Raw genomic sequence first — 20,452 nt, forward strand, 5'->3', positions numbered from 1 at the left:
AGAGATAACGTCTCGCTAGAATGGCCAGCTTCGTGAAGCGACTTTCATTTGCTTGTGGATGTTTGCTTCGCAAGATATATTTGCATTTAACTTGTAACTACTGCTGTATTTTAATACCGCGTAGCATATTTTGCAAGTAACTTCGTCGCCCTTTCTGTCGAGATGGTCCCACACAGTAGGCTACTTCTTTTCGCTCGCTCGCTTCATTTTGCTTGCTCAGTGAAATATGTCTCTAGGCACGTGCGGTTGCGCGTGTCGACGCGCCCAGTGAGTTTACAAATATAGGCTATATAGTATTTTTTTTAACCATGCAGCAAACTAAATAAATAAAAAAAATAAAAAATAAAAAATAAATAACTTAAACCGTTTAACTGATAGTATTAATCGGTCAATTTTTTTACTTTCGGTTAACGGTTAAACGGTCAATATGAGCATCCCTAGTTGTAACGAGTGGTTATTTCAGTCACTGTTGCCCTTCTATCAGCTCGAACCAGTCTGGCCATTCTCCTCTGACCTCTGGCATCAACAAGGCATTTCCGCCCACAGAACTGCCGCTCACTGGATGTTTTTTCTTTTTCGGACCATTCTCTGTAAACCCTAGAGATGGTTGTGCGTGAAAATCCCAGTAGATTAGCAGTTTCTGAAATACTCAGACCAGCCCTTCTGGCACCAACAATCATGCCACGTTCAAAGTCACTCAAATCAACTTTCTTCCCCATACTGATGCTCGGTTTGAACTGCAGGAGATTGTCTTGACCATGTCTACATGCCTAAATGCACTGAGTTGCCGCCATGTGATTGGCTGCTTAGAAATTAAGTGTTAACGAGCAGTTGGACAGGTGTACCTAATAAAGTGGCCGGTGAGTGTATATATATATATATACACACATATTTACAAACTTTTATGCTAGATGCGATTTGACAGCACTAATATATATATATATTATACACATACAAACATATAAAAGAAAAAAGTCACAGTAGCCATGTTGGATAATGGCATAAATAAATCGCTAAAATCACAGATTTAAAACTGATTCATGGAAAATACATTTTTATTCAAAAGTGTTTAATATTTTTTAAATGTTTTTGGAAGAAGACTTATGCTCACCAAGGCTGCATTTAATAGTTTCAAAAATAAAATAAATCCATAAACAATTGTCAAATATTATTACCATTTAAAATAACTGTTTGGTATTTGAATATATTTTACAATGTAATTTATTCCTGTGATGCAAATCTGAATTTGCACCAGTCTAGTCTTGGTGAGCATAAAAAGAATGTTCTCATCGAACTCTAATTGTGTTTATATTTGTTTATACTTATAGATTGTCAATCTAATCTAATGACACACTTGTTAATAAACTTAAACGAAAAAGAAAAACCTTAAAAATGATTCGTGCATCACAAGTAAAATCACTGTGAATATAGAATATCGTCCATCCCGTTTAGAAACCGCAGCACGAGTGTAAAAGTGTGTAAGTTCCTAGATGAATGACACCATGAATCCCATCAGCAGAAGATGTGTGTGTGTGTGTGTGTCTGCTGATGGAACATATGTTAGTTGAAATCCATTCGCAACACAACACAGGAGGAGGAGAGAGACTGAGGGTCGCGGAGGTCACTCACCCGTTGTGCGTCACGAGGCACTGGCGCAGGCCGAGTTTGCGGAAGATGTCCACCACGATCTCCATCGGCGTGTGGTCGGTGACGGTGAAGGGGCTCATGTCTAAAATACTGCGCAGCTTCAGCGGCCGCGGGCTGTCTGCGGGAAGGGTCGGGGCATGCTGGGTAAAATAGATCCGCGAGTTCAGCATTATTCCCTCCTGCTTACGACGGGTGTTTTCTGAAGAGAGAAGAAACAACATATTTCAAGTTATTTTACAGTCCTGTTTCGCATGAACACACTAAGTACTTATTGTAGTTAAGACACTTACTAGATACTAACCCTGAACTTAACCCATGTAGTTACCTTACATTACCCAGTACTTTTGTGGGTAAGTACACTGTAAGTACATTGAAAGTGCACGTACTGTTTTAAAAAAAACCCCCAAAAAACGGAAGAGGTTTTGAACATTTCAAATGTCACCTTTATATTTAGAGTACCATTCAAAAGTTTGGGTCAGTAAATAAGAAAAAAAAAGCAGCACAATGATTTCTGAAGGATCATGTGACACTGAAGACTGGAGTAATGACGCTGAAAATTTAACAATTTATTTAAAGTTTAACAAAGACTATGAAATACGTTTTTTTCCCATCAAATTCCGCTTTTTTTTTTTTAGCAAATTCTGTGTTTTCTGTTTTAAGTTTTCTGGAGTGCATTTAAATGGTTTAATTAAATTGTAATAACCATGTTTACTTAATTGAATTAAATGTATATAAAAAAAGAAATCTGAGATTTTGTGCTGTGTATTTAAAATTTTCTGGCAATCAAATGAAGGCATAAAACATTTTATCTTTTAATCATATGAAAAAAAAAAAAAAATGGTCAAACAAAGTGCTGCACAACAAAGCTTTACTGTTAAAATTTAAATATGGAAGAGAAATTGTGATGATTTCTTAGAAAAAAATCTTTTTTTTTACTTTTATTATTAGTTTTAGTATTATTATTACATTGAGATATAGCCAAATCTACTGTACAACAGTAATATATTTCTGTCAAGTTAAACCGAACTTTTATTTTGATGGGTTGCCGCGAAGACCTTTGAGTTTCTGTGTTTTTATGAAATGCCGATAGTCTCTTATTAAACAGTAAAATGCTCCTGAAGTGACTTTGAGCGGCTCTGAACTGAAGTTCATGCATTCATGTCCTCATATGTAGTGATTTTATTTTATTTTATGTAGTGTGCACGTATTTTATTGTTATATTTAAAAGACATAATCCATGTGGCTTTTAGTCATTATAACGCTCCTCCCATCTGCACACTGCTATTTACCTTTTTCCGGCTACAACCGAGTTCCCACCTAGCCGTCTAAAACACTATTTAGGTGAGTTTAAACAATGGCTGAGTTGCTAAACGCATCTTGTTGTCATGTAAGGGCCCTGTTCATGTTGGACAGACATTTTACTTGCATTTTGTGTCTAGAGACACAAAGACACTCTTTATGAATATGCCCAATAACTGCCGTTTTAGCTGAGTGGGAGCTCTGGGCATTAGCTTTAGCAGCTCCGTGTTGCAAGCACCAATCCGGCTCGTTTTTTTTTTCTATAGACAGTACTCGCAAAAATATAACGATCAAGATTAAAGGGTTAGTTCACCCCAAAAGGAAAACTGTCAGTAATTACTCGCCCTCATGTTGTTCAACCCCGTAAGACTTTCGTTCGTCTTCGGGACACAAATTAAGATATTTGTGATTAAATCTGAGAGCTGGATCACTCCTCCATAGGCTTCTAAGGGATTGAAACTGGCCGGCCCAGAAAAGTTATTAAATACATCGTTAAAATAGTCCGAGTGACTACAGCGGCTCAACCTTAAGTTTATCAAGCGACGAGGATACTTTTTGTGCGCAAAAAACAAACAAAAATAACGACTTAATTCAACTATTCATTTTCTTGTCTATGGGCCTCGAGATTTCCCGTAGTGTAACAGCGCAGCGCTTCTGGGTTGTATGTCACACGCAGGCTCACTATTGGCCGACGCTGGTCATGTGTGTGATGCGTGTGACGTGCAACCCAGAAGCGCTGCGCTGTTACACTACGGGAAATCTCGAGGCCCATAGACAAGAAAATGAATAGTTGAATTAAGTCGTTATTTTTGTTTGTTTTTTGCGCACAAAAAGTATTCTCGTCGACATTTTAGACTTGAAAGTGTTGATGATTGTGCATGTGTTCCCGTTACCTATGGCGATGGTTATGTCCCTGCGCAGAGCGAAGCCCACCAGCCTCTGCGACTCTTTGGAGACGATGACGGGGAAGCCGTTGTAATTGGTTTCGGAGATGATGGCCTGCAGCTCGGCGAGAGTCATGTCGTCCTGCGTCAGCACTGCCAGCGGCGGGTCGCTACGCCGCGGACGCATCACTTCCCGCGCCAGCGTGGTGTGTGTGAACTCTTCCTTAGCGTCCAGGAAGGGGTATCCGTTCAGACGGATGTGGGCTTCGTAAATCCCCTCTCTGCCGAACGCGTCGCCCACCCACTTGCTGGTCATCACCGCCGCCATGAGAGGAACGATGTATTCCAGGCCGCCGGTCAGTTCGAACACGATGACCACCAGAGACACCGTCATGCGGGTCACGCCACCTACAGCACACACAGGTTAGACACACTGCACAACACCAGGGTTGGGAATCGACTGAATTTGAATGATTCCCGATTCCTATTTCGACTCTGCTTATCGATTCCTCATTTCGATTCCAATAAGGCAAAAAAAAAACAACAACTTAGATATCATTCACATTTAGTTCTGTTGCAAAACATTTAATTGTAGCTGAATATCATGAACAAAATCAACAGGCTGTAGAACAAAGGTCATTGGCTGAGTCCTTGATGTGTTTTTGCGGATTCGTCATTCGGCGGCTCTGAATTGTCAAAACACCTCTCGGATTGTGAAAACCGCAGGAAATTTAATCCGATCCGAATTTTTTTATGAGGGACGAAAGTTTCGGAGGCAGCGTGTAAACGTCATTGACAACGTGAGGTCGCATTTATTTTTGAACGTGTGAAAATTTTGTGCAAGGACCTTTACACAAGGAGCATCTGCCTGTGGTTTAAAAATACCATAGAAAAACAACTAGTCTTACTAATATATAATGTAAAGCATTATTAAAGACAATAAACACTCAGTAATTAAAAAAGAACAAATAAAAATTTTTGCAAATAGCAACAAATAGATACAACTGAACACAGATACGATTGAAATAAACAGTGTTTTAAGATTTTCAGGAACAGAAACTGTAAATGTAAAATAACACTGCACTTTATAAATAAAATATACATTACATATATAGTTACAAAAGTTATTCGGTCAAGAATGAGTGAATTTTCTCTGTCTTTTGTTGTTTTATTATTGTTATTATAGATACGGCAGCAGGAATATTAGTGCTGTCACTTTAAGAGCTGCACAATATAGTCACTTTTGTGAAAAAATCCTGTTTGATTTTTGAGACGCAAGTGTTCATTGGATCGATTGTAAAATCGATTTTCCATGTCTAAAGACGTTTCCATTTTCATCACCAAATACAGGCAAATCCACGGACAACTAACAGGCATTTGGACGAACGTAAAGAGGACGCTTGAGACGCACAAGTCAGCAATATGCGGGTAAAAATTAACTTTGGCGGGAAACGCTGGGAAATCACGAGCCAATCTGGCGTGTTTCTATGTTTATTCGCTTTGCTGGGGAAGTTTGTGTAAGACAAATCTGTGGGATTTAGCACAAATACGCAACTCGTGAGTCCTCATGTTGCAGATCCTATTGTGCAGAATCTGCGCATTTCTGGCTTACTTGAACACACACGTCACTACGCAACAAATAACGGCGCGCTTGTTCACTTGCATTAAAGTAATAGTGAATATTAAAAAGCATTTGGTGAACAGAAAAGACATTGTTATTTCCCAGCATCCTACATGTTCTGTGTGCTGTATCGATCTGTCCACCTAAAACACATTTTTGATTACAAAAAAAAAAGGTAGTTAAAATTGATTCCCTATTTTCGTTTTCGAAACTTGTGTTGGTTGGTCCGATCGATTGTGCAATCGATTTTCGAACGTAAAGTGACAGCCCTAATAGTCTCACACGCCTGCAGCAAATATAGCAAAAATAGCTTGAAAAGTCAAATTGAAATGCTCACAAAGGTACGGAAGAGGATTAGGGCCAAGCAAAAATAAAAAAATAAAACCATCTCGAAATTAAACTCATTACATTTCGAGAATAAAGTCGTTGTGTTTCGAGAATAAACTCACAAAGTCGTTGTGTTTATTCTCGAAATGTAATGAGTTTATTCTCACGATTATTTTGACTTTTTTTCCTCTAAATTGAACGACTTTATTCTCGAAATTGAACGAGTTTATTCTTGACAACAACTTTATTCTCGAAATGTAAGGTTTATTCTCACGATTATTTTAACTTTTTTCTCGAAATTTAACAAGTTTTTTCTTGACAACGACTTTATTTTCGATATTTAATGAGTTTATTCTCAAGATTGCATTTAGAGTTTTTTTCTCTCGAAATTTAACAAGTATTTTCTTGAACAACGACTTTATTCTCGATATTTAACAAGTTTATTCTCGAAACACAACTTTATTCTCAAAATTTAACAAGTTTATTCTCGAAACACGACTTTATTCTCGAAATTTTATGAGTTTATTCTCACGATTATTTCGACTTTTTTTCTCGAAATTTAACGAGTTTTTCTTTTGAAACTACGATTTTATTCTCGAAATGTAATGTGTATTCTCGCGATTATTTCGACTTTTTTCTCGAAACAACGACTTTATTATCGAAATTTAATGAGTTTATTCTCAACTTCGACTTTTTTTTCTCGAAAAATTTAGATCGATATTTATAGATAGATAGATAGATATTTATTTGTCCTTACGGAAATTCATTTCGTGTCATACAACAAACGAGTTTAATTTCGCATTATTATGACTTGAATCTCGAGATGGTTTTATTTTTTATTATTGCTTGGCCCTAATCCTCTTCCATACAAAGGAATCGATAAGAGGAATCGAAATTACAATTTTTACAACAAGTATCCGATTCCTGACCTCAAGTACGGAATCGATTTCAATTCGCAACCCTACAGAAACACACAGAGAGGTCAGACGCTGCATGCACACGCACCGAGACAGGCCGCGGCGCCCACCATGGCGTAGAGCCCCGGCGTGATGCAGTCGGCGCCCACCTCACACCACTCTCGAAACAGGAACCAGTCGTGGTGATAGTACGCCAGCTGCTCCACAGCGATGCCCACGATCCTGCCAGCGATCGCACCGATGGCCATGCTGGGGATGAACAGACCCGACGGGACCTGGGCACAACACACACACACACACACACAGCGGGGAACACAATATAAGCTCTAAGTGTCAGGCTGCTTGACTGCAATGTCTATCATTTCTTTTATTGTTATGTTGAAAATGATATTACAGTAAGTAAAGCCTGTTTTAGGACCAACTTTGTGCATTGCAACATTATTTTAATGACAATTAAGCACATTTTCTGTGTTTTTTTCTGCGTTTGTACGAGATTGTACCCTTTTTGTATATAGTTTTTTTTCCTTTCTTTATTGTGTTTTTGTCTACATGCAATCACAAAAAGATCAACATGTATGTAAGGCAGGGGTCTCAAACTCGCGGCCCGAGGGCCATTTGAGGCCCGCGGGGTGATATTTTGTGGCCCCCTACTTGACATTAAAGTTTAATGTTAGTGCGGCCCGTCGTTGCGTGTGCCGCGTTTTTATTTATTTATTTTTGTATCCCTTATGGGCTACCATAGATAGTCTCGTGACAGCTTACGGTGGGTTTGTTGTCAATAGTTTTCATAGACAACCGCGAAGTACAAACATACTGCGCCTGGAAAAAATGAGCGCGTCGCTTCAATTATGAGCGGGCTTGCCGCGCGCCTATATGAAATAACGAACTTAAGCGCGCAAAATATGTGAGCGCGCGATATGTGAACGGCCTCTTGGCGAGCTACCACTTATCAGGCCTCGAGCTACTGGTAGCTCACGAGCGACGTGTTGGAGATCCTTGCTCTAAAACAATGTGAGAATAGTCATTTTGAGCTTGTAATATGTGTCCAACAGGTTGATAAGAAGGTTTGCTTTGATTTGTGCAAAGTCAGTAATTTGCCTGAGACACTATACATGTGTAGAAAGAACTCAATAAGACGGGCAGACATGACTGCAAATATTTGTATTTCAAAAGCAATAATTGTTTTTCTAAGTATAATGAAAGGAAATGTGCCTTCCAAAAAAACATTCAAAATCATATTGAAAATAAAAAGGACATGAGGAAATATAAGTACCACAAATATGTGTTATAAGGAAAAGATAAAGAAAGTTTGTAAAATGAATTTCAACTGTCAGAAGGACAGCTCATGAAGAACCAATCACGTACAGAAAGGAATGTTCAAATTCAGAGGAACAGATCAGAAGAAACGTTAATAATAAATATTGAGAAGATTGGATCAGTTGTGCTCCTTTTTTGGAATACTTGAATACTATTTTTTTGTGGAATACTTGATGCGGCCCAGCCTGACCCAGACTCTACCTCCAGCGGCCCCCAGTTAAGTTGAGTTTGAGACCCCTGATGTAAGGCAATCCTTAATACTAATCTTCTTTTGCTCTCGGACCAAATGCTATGTTTGGAAAAGGTGCATAATTAATAAGCATAATTCACATTTTATTTCTGTTTTTGAGTCATTTTGCGAGTGTCTTTCGCAGATGAATGTCAGAAAAATTTGCCTCCAATGTAAACTGTCAAATGTGTAAGATCTTTATAATAAATACAAATTTGTCGTTTAAAGCAAAAAATGTCGTTTAAAGCAACACCAAGTAACTTCCTCTGCGGTCGCCCTACAGGTTGGAAGTGGAATTGTCCATTACCGCTGTCGTAAATAATTTATCCGACCGCAGCCTACTGTCGCACACACACTCGCTGTTTATCCAGCACCGGCTTTGAATGAACGATGTCCACAGAGAAGGTATTGCGACCTCAGAAACGAAGAAAAACTAAATAATGACTATTGTAACGCTTGACGTAAAGCAAGTCAAATTTGTAGTTTTCTTATGTCTCATTAGAACTACAGAAACCCGACCCGATCTGGCAATCTTACACAGCGTGGTTATATCAGATAAAGGGCCGCAAAGCGAATCCAGAAGTGCCTTTCACCCTGTTACGACTTAATGAACCACTGAAACCATTTTGAAAACATATTTTAAGGTAAAAAAAATCTTACTTAGTGTTGCTTTAATTAGTTTCCGTTTGAACTGCTGTGGCATTGAAGCACACTGGTATTAAACCACCGAACCGAACGCAAGCGGCGAACGCTGTTCTCACCTTCAGGCCGAAGGTGAAGATGGTCATGATGATCTTGAAGACGAGCGCCAGGCTGAGCTGCCACATGGCGGAGTAAACGCCCGGCGTGGTGGCGTCCGATCCCTGCGGATACGCCTGACTGCCGTTCATCTGACTGCGGTACTGGCAGAGCTGCGACGACTCCAGCGGCCCGCAGTCCGTGAACAGCTCCTTGATCAGCTCACTGGTGTTCTGCCGCGTGTACGGGTTCGGGAACGCCACGATAGCCGTGATGGCCGCCACTGTGATCACCTCCAACACCGGGTACTTGCCTAAAAAAACACCCCAAGATCAGGAGAAACGCTAATCTGGGGTATTATCGTTAACTACAAAACTAAAACTATGGGATTTTTTTTTTATTACTTTCACCAAGGCTGCATTTATTTGACTAAAAATACAAAACAAACAGTAATATTGTGAAATATAATTACAATTTAAAATAACCGTTTTCTATGTGAATATATTGTAAACTAATTTATTCCTGTGATCAAAGCTGTATTTTCAGCATCATTACTCCAGTCTTCAGTGTCACATGATCCTTCAGAAATCACTCTAATATAAAATAAATAAAATAAAATAAAAATAAATATGATGATTTGCTGCTCAAGAAACATTTATGATTATTATCAATGTTGAAAACAGTTGTGTAATTTTTTTCAGGATTCTTTGATCAACAGAAAGTTCAAAAGAGCAGCATTTATTTGAAATATAAAGCTTTTGTAACATTGAACATTTTTTTACTGTCACTTCTGATCAATTTAATGCATCCTTGCTAAATAAAAGTATTAATTTCTTTCCAAAAAAAAAAAAAGTGTACAATGTTACAAAAGCTTTCTATTTCTGATAAATGCTGATCTAAAGAAAAACTAATAAAGATGACAAAAAACAACAAATCAACTAAAACTTTAACAAAAAATATATTTTAAAAACTAATAAACACAAAAATAACTAAAACTTTAAAATATAAAAAAACTAAAACAAAATTACAAAACAAAATTACTAAAACTAAACTACAATTAAAGAGAGAAAATATAAAAATAAAATCGAATTAAAAAAATTAACTGTAATAGTATAACAATGATACCACAACACGATTATTTGATACCACAATATTGTGAAACCACTATAATAAAGAACTAAAACAGCCCAAAGCGGGTGTGTGATGCAGTGTGTGTACCGAAGCGCGTGGACTTGCGGCGGCGGCACCAGGCGATGTTGGCCCGGATGAAGAAGGCCCCCCACAGGCCCCCGAACACCCCCAGCAGGATGAAGGGGAACAGCTCGAACAGGTACCAGGGCGTGTGGTACTCCACGTAAAACAGCACCAGCCGGCTGTTCCCGAACGGGTTGATGGAGCGCAGCACGAACGCCGCCACCAGAGCAGCGAAGAACGACTCCACGCGTCTTCAGCGGAAGTAGTAATGACCCTGAGATGAGAGAGACGAGGGAGTAGGACTGAAGCCAGAGAGTGAGAGAGACAGAGAGAGAGAGAGAGAGAGAGAGAGAGAGAGAGAGAGAGAGATGAGAGAGAGAGAGAGAGAGAGAGAGAGAGAGAGAGAGAGAGGAGAGAGAGAGAGAGAGAGAGAGAGAGAGGAGGAGAGAGAGGAGAGAGAGAGAGAGAGAGAGAGGAGGGAGGGAGGAGAGAGAGAGAGAGAGAGAGAGAGATGAGAGAGAGAGAGAGAGAGAGAGAGAGAGAGAGAGAGAGAGAGAGAGAGAGAGAGAGAGAGAGAGAGAGAGAGAGAGAGAGAGAGAGAGAGAGAACAGTATGTTTTTCTTGAGTTACACACATCAACTAGATAAACCTCTGGAATTAATCAGGGGGAAAATACAATGTTGAATATAGATAAGAGTGTTTTTGTATTTATTAATGAGGCTCTTTCATATATATTCATATATACACTGTGTATATATACAGTAGTCAACATTTGAAGTGGATCACAACTTTTCATCAAGGTTATACGTGTATTTATTTATGAAGCTCTTTCATGTATATTTTTATATACATCGTGTGTGTGTGTGTGTGTATATATATATATATATGTATGTGTGTATAGTTGTCACCAAAATTGTAAGAATATCGTGACATACAGTTTTGCTTATATCACTGTTAAAAATGAGTTTGGCCAATATTCTATTCAGTTTATCATTTCTCTATTAGGAAAATAAATTATACTTGAATTAATCAAAGATGCATTAAATTGATCAAAAGTGACTAATGACATTTATGATGTTGCAAAATATTTCTATTTTATATAAATGCTGTGTGTTTTTTTTTAAAATGCAGTTCTTTTGAAACGCACCATGGTTCTGTCTTCAACATTGATAATAATCATAAATGTATCTTGAGCATCAGATCATCATATTAGAGTGATTTCTGAAGGATCATGTGACACTGAAGACTGGAGTAATGATGCTGAAAATACAGCTTTGATCACAGGAATTTTAATCAAATTTTTTATCAAATAGGCTAAATTCAGCCTTGGTGAGCAGAAGAGACTTCTTTCAAAAGCATACTTAAAACTTTTGAACATTGGTGTAAATCTATACTGCGTTTGACATCCCAACTCCAGAGGAATAAACGGTGTCTTGTGTGATGTGAAGGGAGACTCACCTCCTCCAGACTGAACAACACTCCTCCGATCGGAGCGCCGAACGCCACCGACACACCAGCGGCCGAAGCTGCCGACAGCACCTGAGCGCACAGACAGACACGTCACCGCTAGCGTATCGGTTCAGTTTTAAAGATTACAATTCTGCTTATCGATACCTAATTTAGATTACAATAAGGTAAAAAAAAAACACACCAAAAAACAGATATTCTATGGAAGCTTGTTCCCGCCACAGAATGAAAAAATAAAAAAGGTAATTGTGACTTTTTATCTCACAATTCTGACTTTATTTCTCAGAATTGCGAGATATAAAGTCAGAATTGCGAGATATAAAGTCAGAATTGCGAGATATAAAGTCCGAATTGCGAGATATAAAGTCAGAATTGCGTGAAATGAAGTCAGAATTGGGAGATAAAGTCAGAATTGCAAGATATAAAGTCAGAATTGCGTGATATAAAGTCAGAATTACGTGATATAAAGTCAGAATTGCGTTTTAGAAAATAAGAATTGCTTGATATAAAGTCAGAATTGCATGATATAAAGTCAGAATTGCATGATATAAAGTCAGAATTGCGTGATATAAAGTCAGAATTGCATGATATAAAGTCAGAATTGCGTGATATAAAGTCAGAATTGCGAGATATAAAGTTAGAAGTCAGAATTGCGTGATATAAAGTCAGAATTGGGAGATATAAAGTCAGAATTGCGAGTTATAAAGTCAGAATTGCATGATATAAAGTCAGAATTGCGTGATATAAAGTCAGAATTGCGAGATATAAAGTTAGAAGTCAGAATTGCGTGATATAAAGTCAGAATTGCGAGATATAAAGTTAGAAGTCAGAATTGCATGATATAAAGTAGGCATGTGCCGGTATCAAATTTTCATGCTGCGATTAATTGATTGAGATTTTATCACGGTATACGGTATTATCACGATATTTTAATTGCTCAAGAGAAACAGATGGATTGTGGGTACCAAAAAAAAAAAAAAAAAAACTTGCATCACAATGTGTAATTGTGATTTTCAAAACATATGGTAACTAAACAGAATTGTATTAAGTTTAGTGACAACATGTTACAATGTTTACATGGTACAATGACTGTAGGCTACTGTTTGTATTATTCAATTAAATTCTTGAATATGATTTCAATCTTAATTCAATATTGACTCATTTGGTTAAATATTAGGTAGGCTACAGTCTGCATGTACAAAAATATATATCACATAATGCTGTACACATACAGAGAGAAATTAAATATAATGCGGTTCTCATTATAATAACAATTATGTAATGACAAGTAAACATATAATAAATATGTAATATAGTGCACATATTTAGCCAAATACTCCTCGCTATTTTTTCTAGTCAACTAATGTGCTGGTCATTAAATGGCTTTCCTGAGGTAAATGTAACGTTCTGTGACATAACTGTTCTCCTGCAGTTTTATTGACCTCTTTCCGTGTTTGAAAAACACTGATTGATCGATATTATGTATGAGGCATTTACCTTTTGGTACGTTGTACTGTATCTTTAAATAAAAAGGAACAGATGATCGGTTTACTTGAACTGAGGCGCAGTGATCTGTCACAATGTACAGAACCTAAGAGCTGATTTTTATTAATTTTTTTCATATCAAAAGTAACCTGCTCTGTCTAGTCTGTCGGTGTCAGTGTCCTCTTTGCTCCGCGATTTTTCTCTGCGTGAGAGCGTGTGAAAAGTGTCAATTGTGTAAAGCGCCTTTCAGACAGGACACGGAATGCGCGGTGCTGGTCACTGGGTTCAAGGTTGCCCTTCAGATACAACGCGATTTGCTATTTTGCAAATAAAAAGTTGAACTATTTTTAACTTTGACCCCGGCGTGCTTTGGTCGACGCAGCAACAAAACGTAACGCGCGTATTCCGCGTCCTGTCTGTAAGGCGTTTGAGTCTCAAGCTGAATGCGTGAGAGTTGGCAGCCCTGCGGGGGGTAAATCGTCGGCAGCGTTCCTCCTTCCGCCATGCTTCTACTCCATGTGAGGATTATTTACATTAGACTAGAGTGCACACTGCGCCACATGCACACAGTGCTTATACATGTGGGGATTGTTTACATCAGAGTGCGCATGTGTTTAGTGTTTAAGCGGTTGATGAAAAATAATCTATTATTTTTCACGGTATTTTGAAGTGCCCGCGATAACAATATCGTGCATATTCATTACCGCGATTTATCACATTACCGAATACCGGCACATGTCTAATATAAAGTCAGAATTGCGTGATATAAAGTCAGAATTGCGAGATATAAAGTTAGAAGTCAGAATTGCATGATATAAAGTCAGAATTGCGAGATATAAAGTCAGAATTGCGAGATATAAAGTCAGAATTGCGTGAAATAAAGTCGCAATTGCGTTTTATAAAATAAGAATTGCGAGATAGTCAGAATTGCGTGAAATAGTCAGAATTGCGTGAAATAGTCAGAATTGCGTGAAATAAAGTCAGAATTGCGAGATATAAAGTCAGAATTGCAAGATATAAAGTCAGAATTGTGAGATGTAAAGTCAAAATTGCGTGAAATAGTCAGAATTCCATGAAATAAAGTCAGAATTGCGATATAAAGTCAGAATTGCGAGATATAAAGTCCGAATTGCGTGAAATAAAGTCGCAATTGCGTGAAATAAAATAATAATTGCGAGATATAGTCAGAATTGTGTGAAATAAAGTCAGAATTGGGAGATATAAAGTCAGAATTGCGTGATATAAAGTCAGAATTGCGTGATATAAAGTCAGAATTGCGAGATATAAAGTCAGAATTCCGTGATATGAAGTCAGAATTGCGTGATATAAAGTCAGAATTGCGAGATATAAAGTCAGAATTGGGAGATATAAAGTCAGAATTGCGTGATATAAAGTCAGAATTGCGTGATATAAAGTCAGAATTGCGAGATATAAAGTCGCAATTGCGAGATATAAAGTCAGAATTGCGTGATATAAAGTCAGAATTGGGAGATATAAAGTCAGAATTGCGTGATATAAAGTCAGAATTGCGAGATATAAAGTCGCAATTTCGAGATATAAAGTCAGAATTGCGAGATATAAAGTCAGAATTACGTGATATAAAGTCAGAATTGCGTTTTAGAAAATAAGAATTGCGAGATATAAAGTCAGAATTGCGAGATATAAAGTCAGAATTGCGAGATATACAGTCAGAATTGCGTGAAATACAGTCAGAATTGCGTGAAATAAAGTCAGAATTGCGTGAAATAAAGTCAGACTTGCGAGATATAAAGTCAGAATCGAAATTTTCATTTTCTATCAAGTATCCGATTCCTGACCTGAAGTATTCGATCCCCAACCCTAATCCCCATCTAGGTATTAACATCCAGATTTTGACGTAACCCTATCAGATTGAAGGCTGACCTCTCGTTTCTTGGCCTCGTTTTTGCTGTATTTGGGGAAGAGGTAGGAAAAGATGTTGCCACAGCAACAGGCCACGTGGACCAGCGGACCTTCCTTCCCGAGACTGAGGCCCGACGCCACGGCCAGAACCAGCGTGACGGTCTTTATCATCAGGGTCCACTTGCCCAGGTACCCTCGGATAATGAAGCCGCTCAGGATGGTTTTAATCTGACAGATGGAAGAGAGAGAGAGAGGCAGGATTATAAAACACAAGAAACACATTTTGAATGACCAATTAACATATTAAAAAACCTTCAAGTGTTGTGTGAAGTGGGGCCGTTTGAGCTATCAAATAATTAGTGCAGGGCAACGATTAATCGCATCCAAAATAAAAGTTTGTGTTTACAAAATATATGCGTGTGTACTGTGGATAATTATTTAGTATATATAAATACACACACATGCATGTATGTATATATTTAAGAAAAATGTGTTATTTATATATAATATAATACACTATAGTATATTACATGCAAATATTTCTTAAATATATACATGCATATGTGTATTTATATATACTTAATAATCATACGCAGTAGTGATCCACCTCAAATGTTGACTACTGTATATCTACATAATAAGCTATAAAATGTATATAAAAACATATCAAATAAATTACAAACAAAGAAATTCGTCGTTTCGATTTACATTTATTGAAGGTTACACACGCCTCTCTTCATGACCTTTGCTCTCCATTGATGAAAAGACTAAGTGCTGTTATAAAACTTGCGTAACACTTTTGGTAACCATAGAAACAGTGACAAAATCAGAGCTAATACGGGTTGATTCTCAGTGGTCACCTGACCTGTTAAGAACATCTTAATCCGCAGCATTTCCCTGCTCCATATCACAAACACTCACACTGATGAGTTTGTTGGTGGCATAAAATTAAGGAAAATCATGAATAAAGCGTGATGTTTGACACTTTTATTACTGCAAATTTGATTTGCAAGCAGGTCTGTTTTATATAAGGATTTGAATAACCTCTTACTAAAACTGAAAGACAATTTAAATATATATATTAATATAATTCAGGATTTAATTAAGCTTTTTTATTTATTTTTTATAATAACAACATAAAAATGCTAGGTTTTATCATTGACACGTCAATAATGTCCTACTAGGAAAACTGGTTACCCAATGGAAAAATCATATTCTTCTTAAGATATCAGGTAAAACCTGTTTTAAGACTAGCGTCTATTGTCAATAATTGCTCTGCAGGATTACCTCAGGTATTCCAGACCCGCAGGCGTACGGCGCAAACACCTTCACCAGAGACACGGCCAGGAAGGCAAAGGACAGCGCCCAAAACGTGAACATGAAGTAGTTCATGATATAGGAACCGGGACCCTAGATGACACAGACAAGAGCCATTAATAAAGCCAAACGAACATCAATTGAATTTATCTGGTGTACACTAATTTTTTAAGGTTTGGGGTTGGTAGGTTTTTTTACTAGTCTCTTTTGCTCACCTAGGCTGCATTTATTTGATTAAAAATACAGTAAAAACAGAAATATTGTGAAATATTACTACCATTTAAAATAAATGTTTTCTACGTGAATGTATTGTAAACTGTAATTTATTCCTGTGATCAAAGCTGAGTTTTCAGCACCATTACTCCAGTCTTCAGAGTCACATGATCCTTCAGAAATCACTCTAATATGATGATTTGCTTCTCAAGAAACACTTATGATTATGATCAATGTTGAAAACAGTTATGCCGCTTGATATGTTTGTTTCCAGTATTAGTTTACAAATAGAAAGTTTAAAATATATATTTATTTTAAATAGCTTTTTTTTTTACATAATAAATGTCTTTACTGTCACTTTTGATCAAGTTATCCTTGCTTAAAGGTGCAGTAAGCAATTTCTGAGAAACATTGTTGATATTTGAAAATCGACAGCCACACCCCTCTCTTCATTGCTCCTCCCCCAAAATGCACGAACACGCAATGCACGCAAGCAGCTGCAGACACACAACACTCAAAACTCTCCTGTTACTATAACTAACATCACAACAACAACATATCTTGGTTCTGTGAAACACCAATGTTACTCATTTATGGAGCAGAAACAACGCAACCTCAGCATCTGTTTTCAGGCCTTCCCGCTTCAGTCTCTCCAGCGCTGGAAAGCTTTTCTAATGTTAACACGGGACCTAAAGCTCTTGCCTGATCATAACCCTTCTTTTCCCAGTGATATTCCTCTGAGCTTTTCTCTTTTGTAATGTCTCTCAGCCATCTCTCTTTCTACAGTCTTTCTTCAAATCTCCCTCTTGCTCGCTCTCTCCTCCCCCATCATGTGAAGACACGCCCCTTACTGTTGATTGGCTCACTCTCCTCCCCATCATGAGTGAACACGCCCCCTACTGCTGATTGGCTCACTCTCTCCTCCCCCATCATGAGGACACGCCCCTTACTGCAGATTGGCTCACTCTCCTCCCCCATCATGAGGACACACCCCTTACTGCTGATTGGCTCTCTCTCTCCTCCCCATCATGAGTGGACACGCCCCCTACTGCTGATTGGCTCTCTCTCCTCCCCCATCATGAGTGGACACGCCCCCTACTGCTGATTAGCTCACTCTCTCTCCTCCCCCATCATGAGTGGACACGCCCCCTACTGCTGATTGGCTACTAGAGTGTTGTGCTGCTCCAATTCACTTTATCTCCTTTTTACACAGCCAGGAATATGTACAAACACAACATTCTTTTCAGCGCACACACACACACACACACACACACACACACAAAGAACAGACATCAAGCAAATATTTACAAAATTGTTTGTTTTGGAGTTGATTCCCATTTTTAACAGCATTTCTCAGAAATCACTGACTGAACCTTTAATAAAAGTACGAATTTCTTACAAAAAAAAAAAAAGAAATCCTACTGACCCCAAACATTTGAGCGGTGGTATACATAAAGTAACACACTGACCTCGGCCTGACCCAGGATCAGTTCAGCCCATGTCTTCCACTGAGGACACTTGTCTCTCTCAGCAAACGTGGTCTCGTTGGAGCCCCAGCAACACTGCTCGTGATTAAACCACATGGCACTGAGACACACGCCCTCCTTCAGATCGTTCAACCAGTCGGCCGCGATGTCGATCAGCCCAGCTAACGCTCCTGAGGGGACAAGGATGAAGACAGGCATTTATGCAAATCTTCATGCACTAATGAAGCAGCGAGCACTATTGAAAGACTGATCCACGGTTACCGAGATCCCTTTAACCACTGTGATATAGAAAGTTTCAGTCAGGCAAAACTGACAGGCCATTTACACGACTAAAAACGGAAACTTTTCATGCATTTTGGACGTTCATTTACACAACAACGGGATTTTTGGGGACCTAAAGTCTATACACGCATAGTTTCTTTACAAAGTGACATCGCCAAATAATGGCCCCGCATGAATAATAGAGTGTTTTTTGTCGTTTTCGAAGAACCGTGTGAACTAGGGCTGCACGTTTTCAAGTTTTTCATTAACCGTTAACCGAGGCCCTTAGCGGTTAATACTCGGTTAACCATAGTGTGCGCGCCGCAACCCCGAGATACAGACACACGCGAAAGGGGTAGTTCATTTTTAACACCTTTAATAACTGGTTGGACCACATTTAAAACGAAATTAATTTATAGAAATAAAACGCAGTGGTAAGGACAGAGCAGTTATGTTGTGTTCATACCGAACGCGAATTTAATTATATGCGCCAGTGATTACATACAAAGTCAATGCAAAGACGCGAAGACGCATCATTCGCGCTGGGCGTTGCGAATGACGCGAATTGGGCGACGCGTTTGCCGCGAATGTCTTCCGCGCAAGTTGAAAAATTTGAACTCGAGCGAATGTTCAAGCTAGCCGCGATAGACGCGTAACGTTATTTGACGCTCTATTCGCGTTCGGTGTGAACACACAAGACCATAATGATGCCCGGGTGTTGGCTGTTGAGATGGTACAACAACGAGGTTGTACTTGAAGTATATCTAACCTTATATCTCATATTATATCTCATTGCAATACTTGCATTTTGCCCCGTCATTCTCGATTTTAAAGTGCTCCCACGCTGTGCTTTTCTTTGCCCGCTTCATATTAGAAAACTGGTCATGAGTCATGACTACTTCTTCTTGTGGACATTACAAATGTATGGGAGCGCTCTGGCGGTCTCTGGTGGTGCAAAAATGTATTACAACTAAATTCAATGCACGCCATTGACGCCACTTAACCGAGCAAAATGTTTCACTCGGTTAAGCAATTTTTAACGGTTAATCGGTTAACCATGGACACCCCTAGTGTGAACGGGCATTCTTTTGACAAGTTGTCGTCTGTACGCGAAAAACACAAAAGAAAAACGTTTCAATACATCGTTATCGTGGCGTACCCTGAGGGGCTGTTGACATGACACCGCTTTCAACTGAAAACCGAAAACTTTATGTTTTTGCCGTTCATTTACACGACAACAAAGTTGTAACAGCGCAGCACTTCTGGGTTGTACGTCAGAATGTAGGCTCACTATTGGCCGACGCTGGTCATGTGTGTGATGCGTGTGATGCTGGCCAATGGTGAGCCTGCGTGTGACGTCCAACACAGAAGCGCTGCGCTGTTACACTACGTGAACTCACTCGAGGCCCACACAGAAGAAAATGAATAGTTGACAGTGTTTCCTCTAGGATTTTTTCCAGCCGTGGTGGCAGGCCCATTTCGCCATGGGGAGGGGGCGTGGCCCATGAGTGATATTCCCATTGCCCCCCCCTCCCCCCCATCCCCTTTTTTTTTACCTCACATTATGCTATTGAAGGACTTTAGAAGTCTTGGAATATAGTGCGAAAACTTTATGGTGCTTTAAAATGTTTTTTATGCCTTAGCTTAACAATAACACAATAGTAAGCACAATATCGGACCTCACTGAGAAGCTGCAGCCGTGGCGGGATGATTTTAGGTGTGGTGGCCCGCCACGGCAGAATTAATGTAGAGGAAACACTGGTTGAATAAAGTCGTTATTTTTTGGGGGTTTTGCGCACAAAAAGTATTCTCGTCGCTTGATAAACTTAAGGTTGAGCCACTGTAGTCACTCGGACTATTTTAACTTTTTGGGCCGGCAAATTTCAGAAGCCTATGGAGGAGTGATCCAGCTCTCAGATTTAATCAAAAATATCTTCATTTGTGTCCCGAAGATGAACGAAAGTCTTACGGGTTTGGAACAACATAAGGGAGAGTAATTAATTACAGACTTTTCATTTTTGGGTGAACTATCCCTTTAAAATGCACTGATAACCACCATGATACAGGAGGTACAATAGAAAGCCAAATGATAAAATACTTAACACATTTTTTACAGTGAAGTTACTTCTGTAATAGGTTTACTGCATGTAGCTTTGAATAAACATCTG

General features: G+C 38.7%; 1 protein-coding gene across 1 annotated transcript in view; it reads right to left on the minus strand.

Annotated features, from left to right (window-relative positions):
• The window catches only part of clcn3 (chloride channel 3), a 64,416-nt gene that overhangs the window by 10,606 nt on the left and 33,358 nt on the right, over window positions 1-20,452 (minus strand). Inside the window, 9 exon segments of the mRNA XM_056246454.1 lie at window positions 1,630-1,846; window positions 3,840-4,238; window positions 6,784-6,970; window positions 9,003-9,292; window positions 10,198-10,447; window positions 11,632-11,712; window positions 15,028-15,234; window positions 16,294-16,416; window positions 18,006-18,193. Of these exon segments, the coding sequence (XP_056102429.1) occupies window positions 1,630-1,846; window positions 3,840-4,238; window positions 6,784-6,970; window positions 9,003-9,292; window positions 10,198-10,447; window positions 11,632-11,712; window positions 15,028-15,234; window positions 16,294-16,416; window positions 18,006-18,193 (1,942 nt within the window).

Source organism: Rhinichthys klamathensis, unplaced genomic scaffold (assembly GCF_029890125.1).
Source record: "Rhinichthys klamathensis goyatoka isolate OS25496 unplaced genomic scaffold, OSU_Roscu_1.1 h1tg000039l_1, whole genome shotgun sequence".
Classification (NCBI taxonomy): Eukaryota; Metazoa; Chordata; class Actinopteri; order Cypriniformes; family Leuciscidae; genus Rhinichthys; species Rhinichthys klamathensis.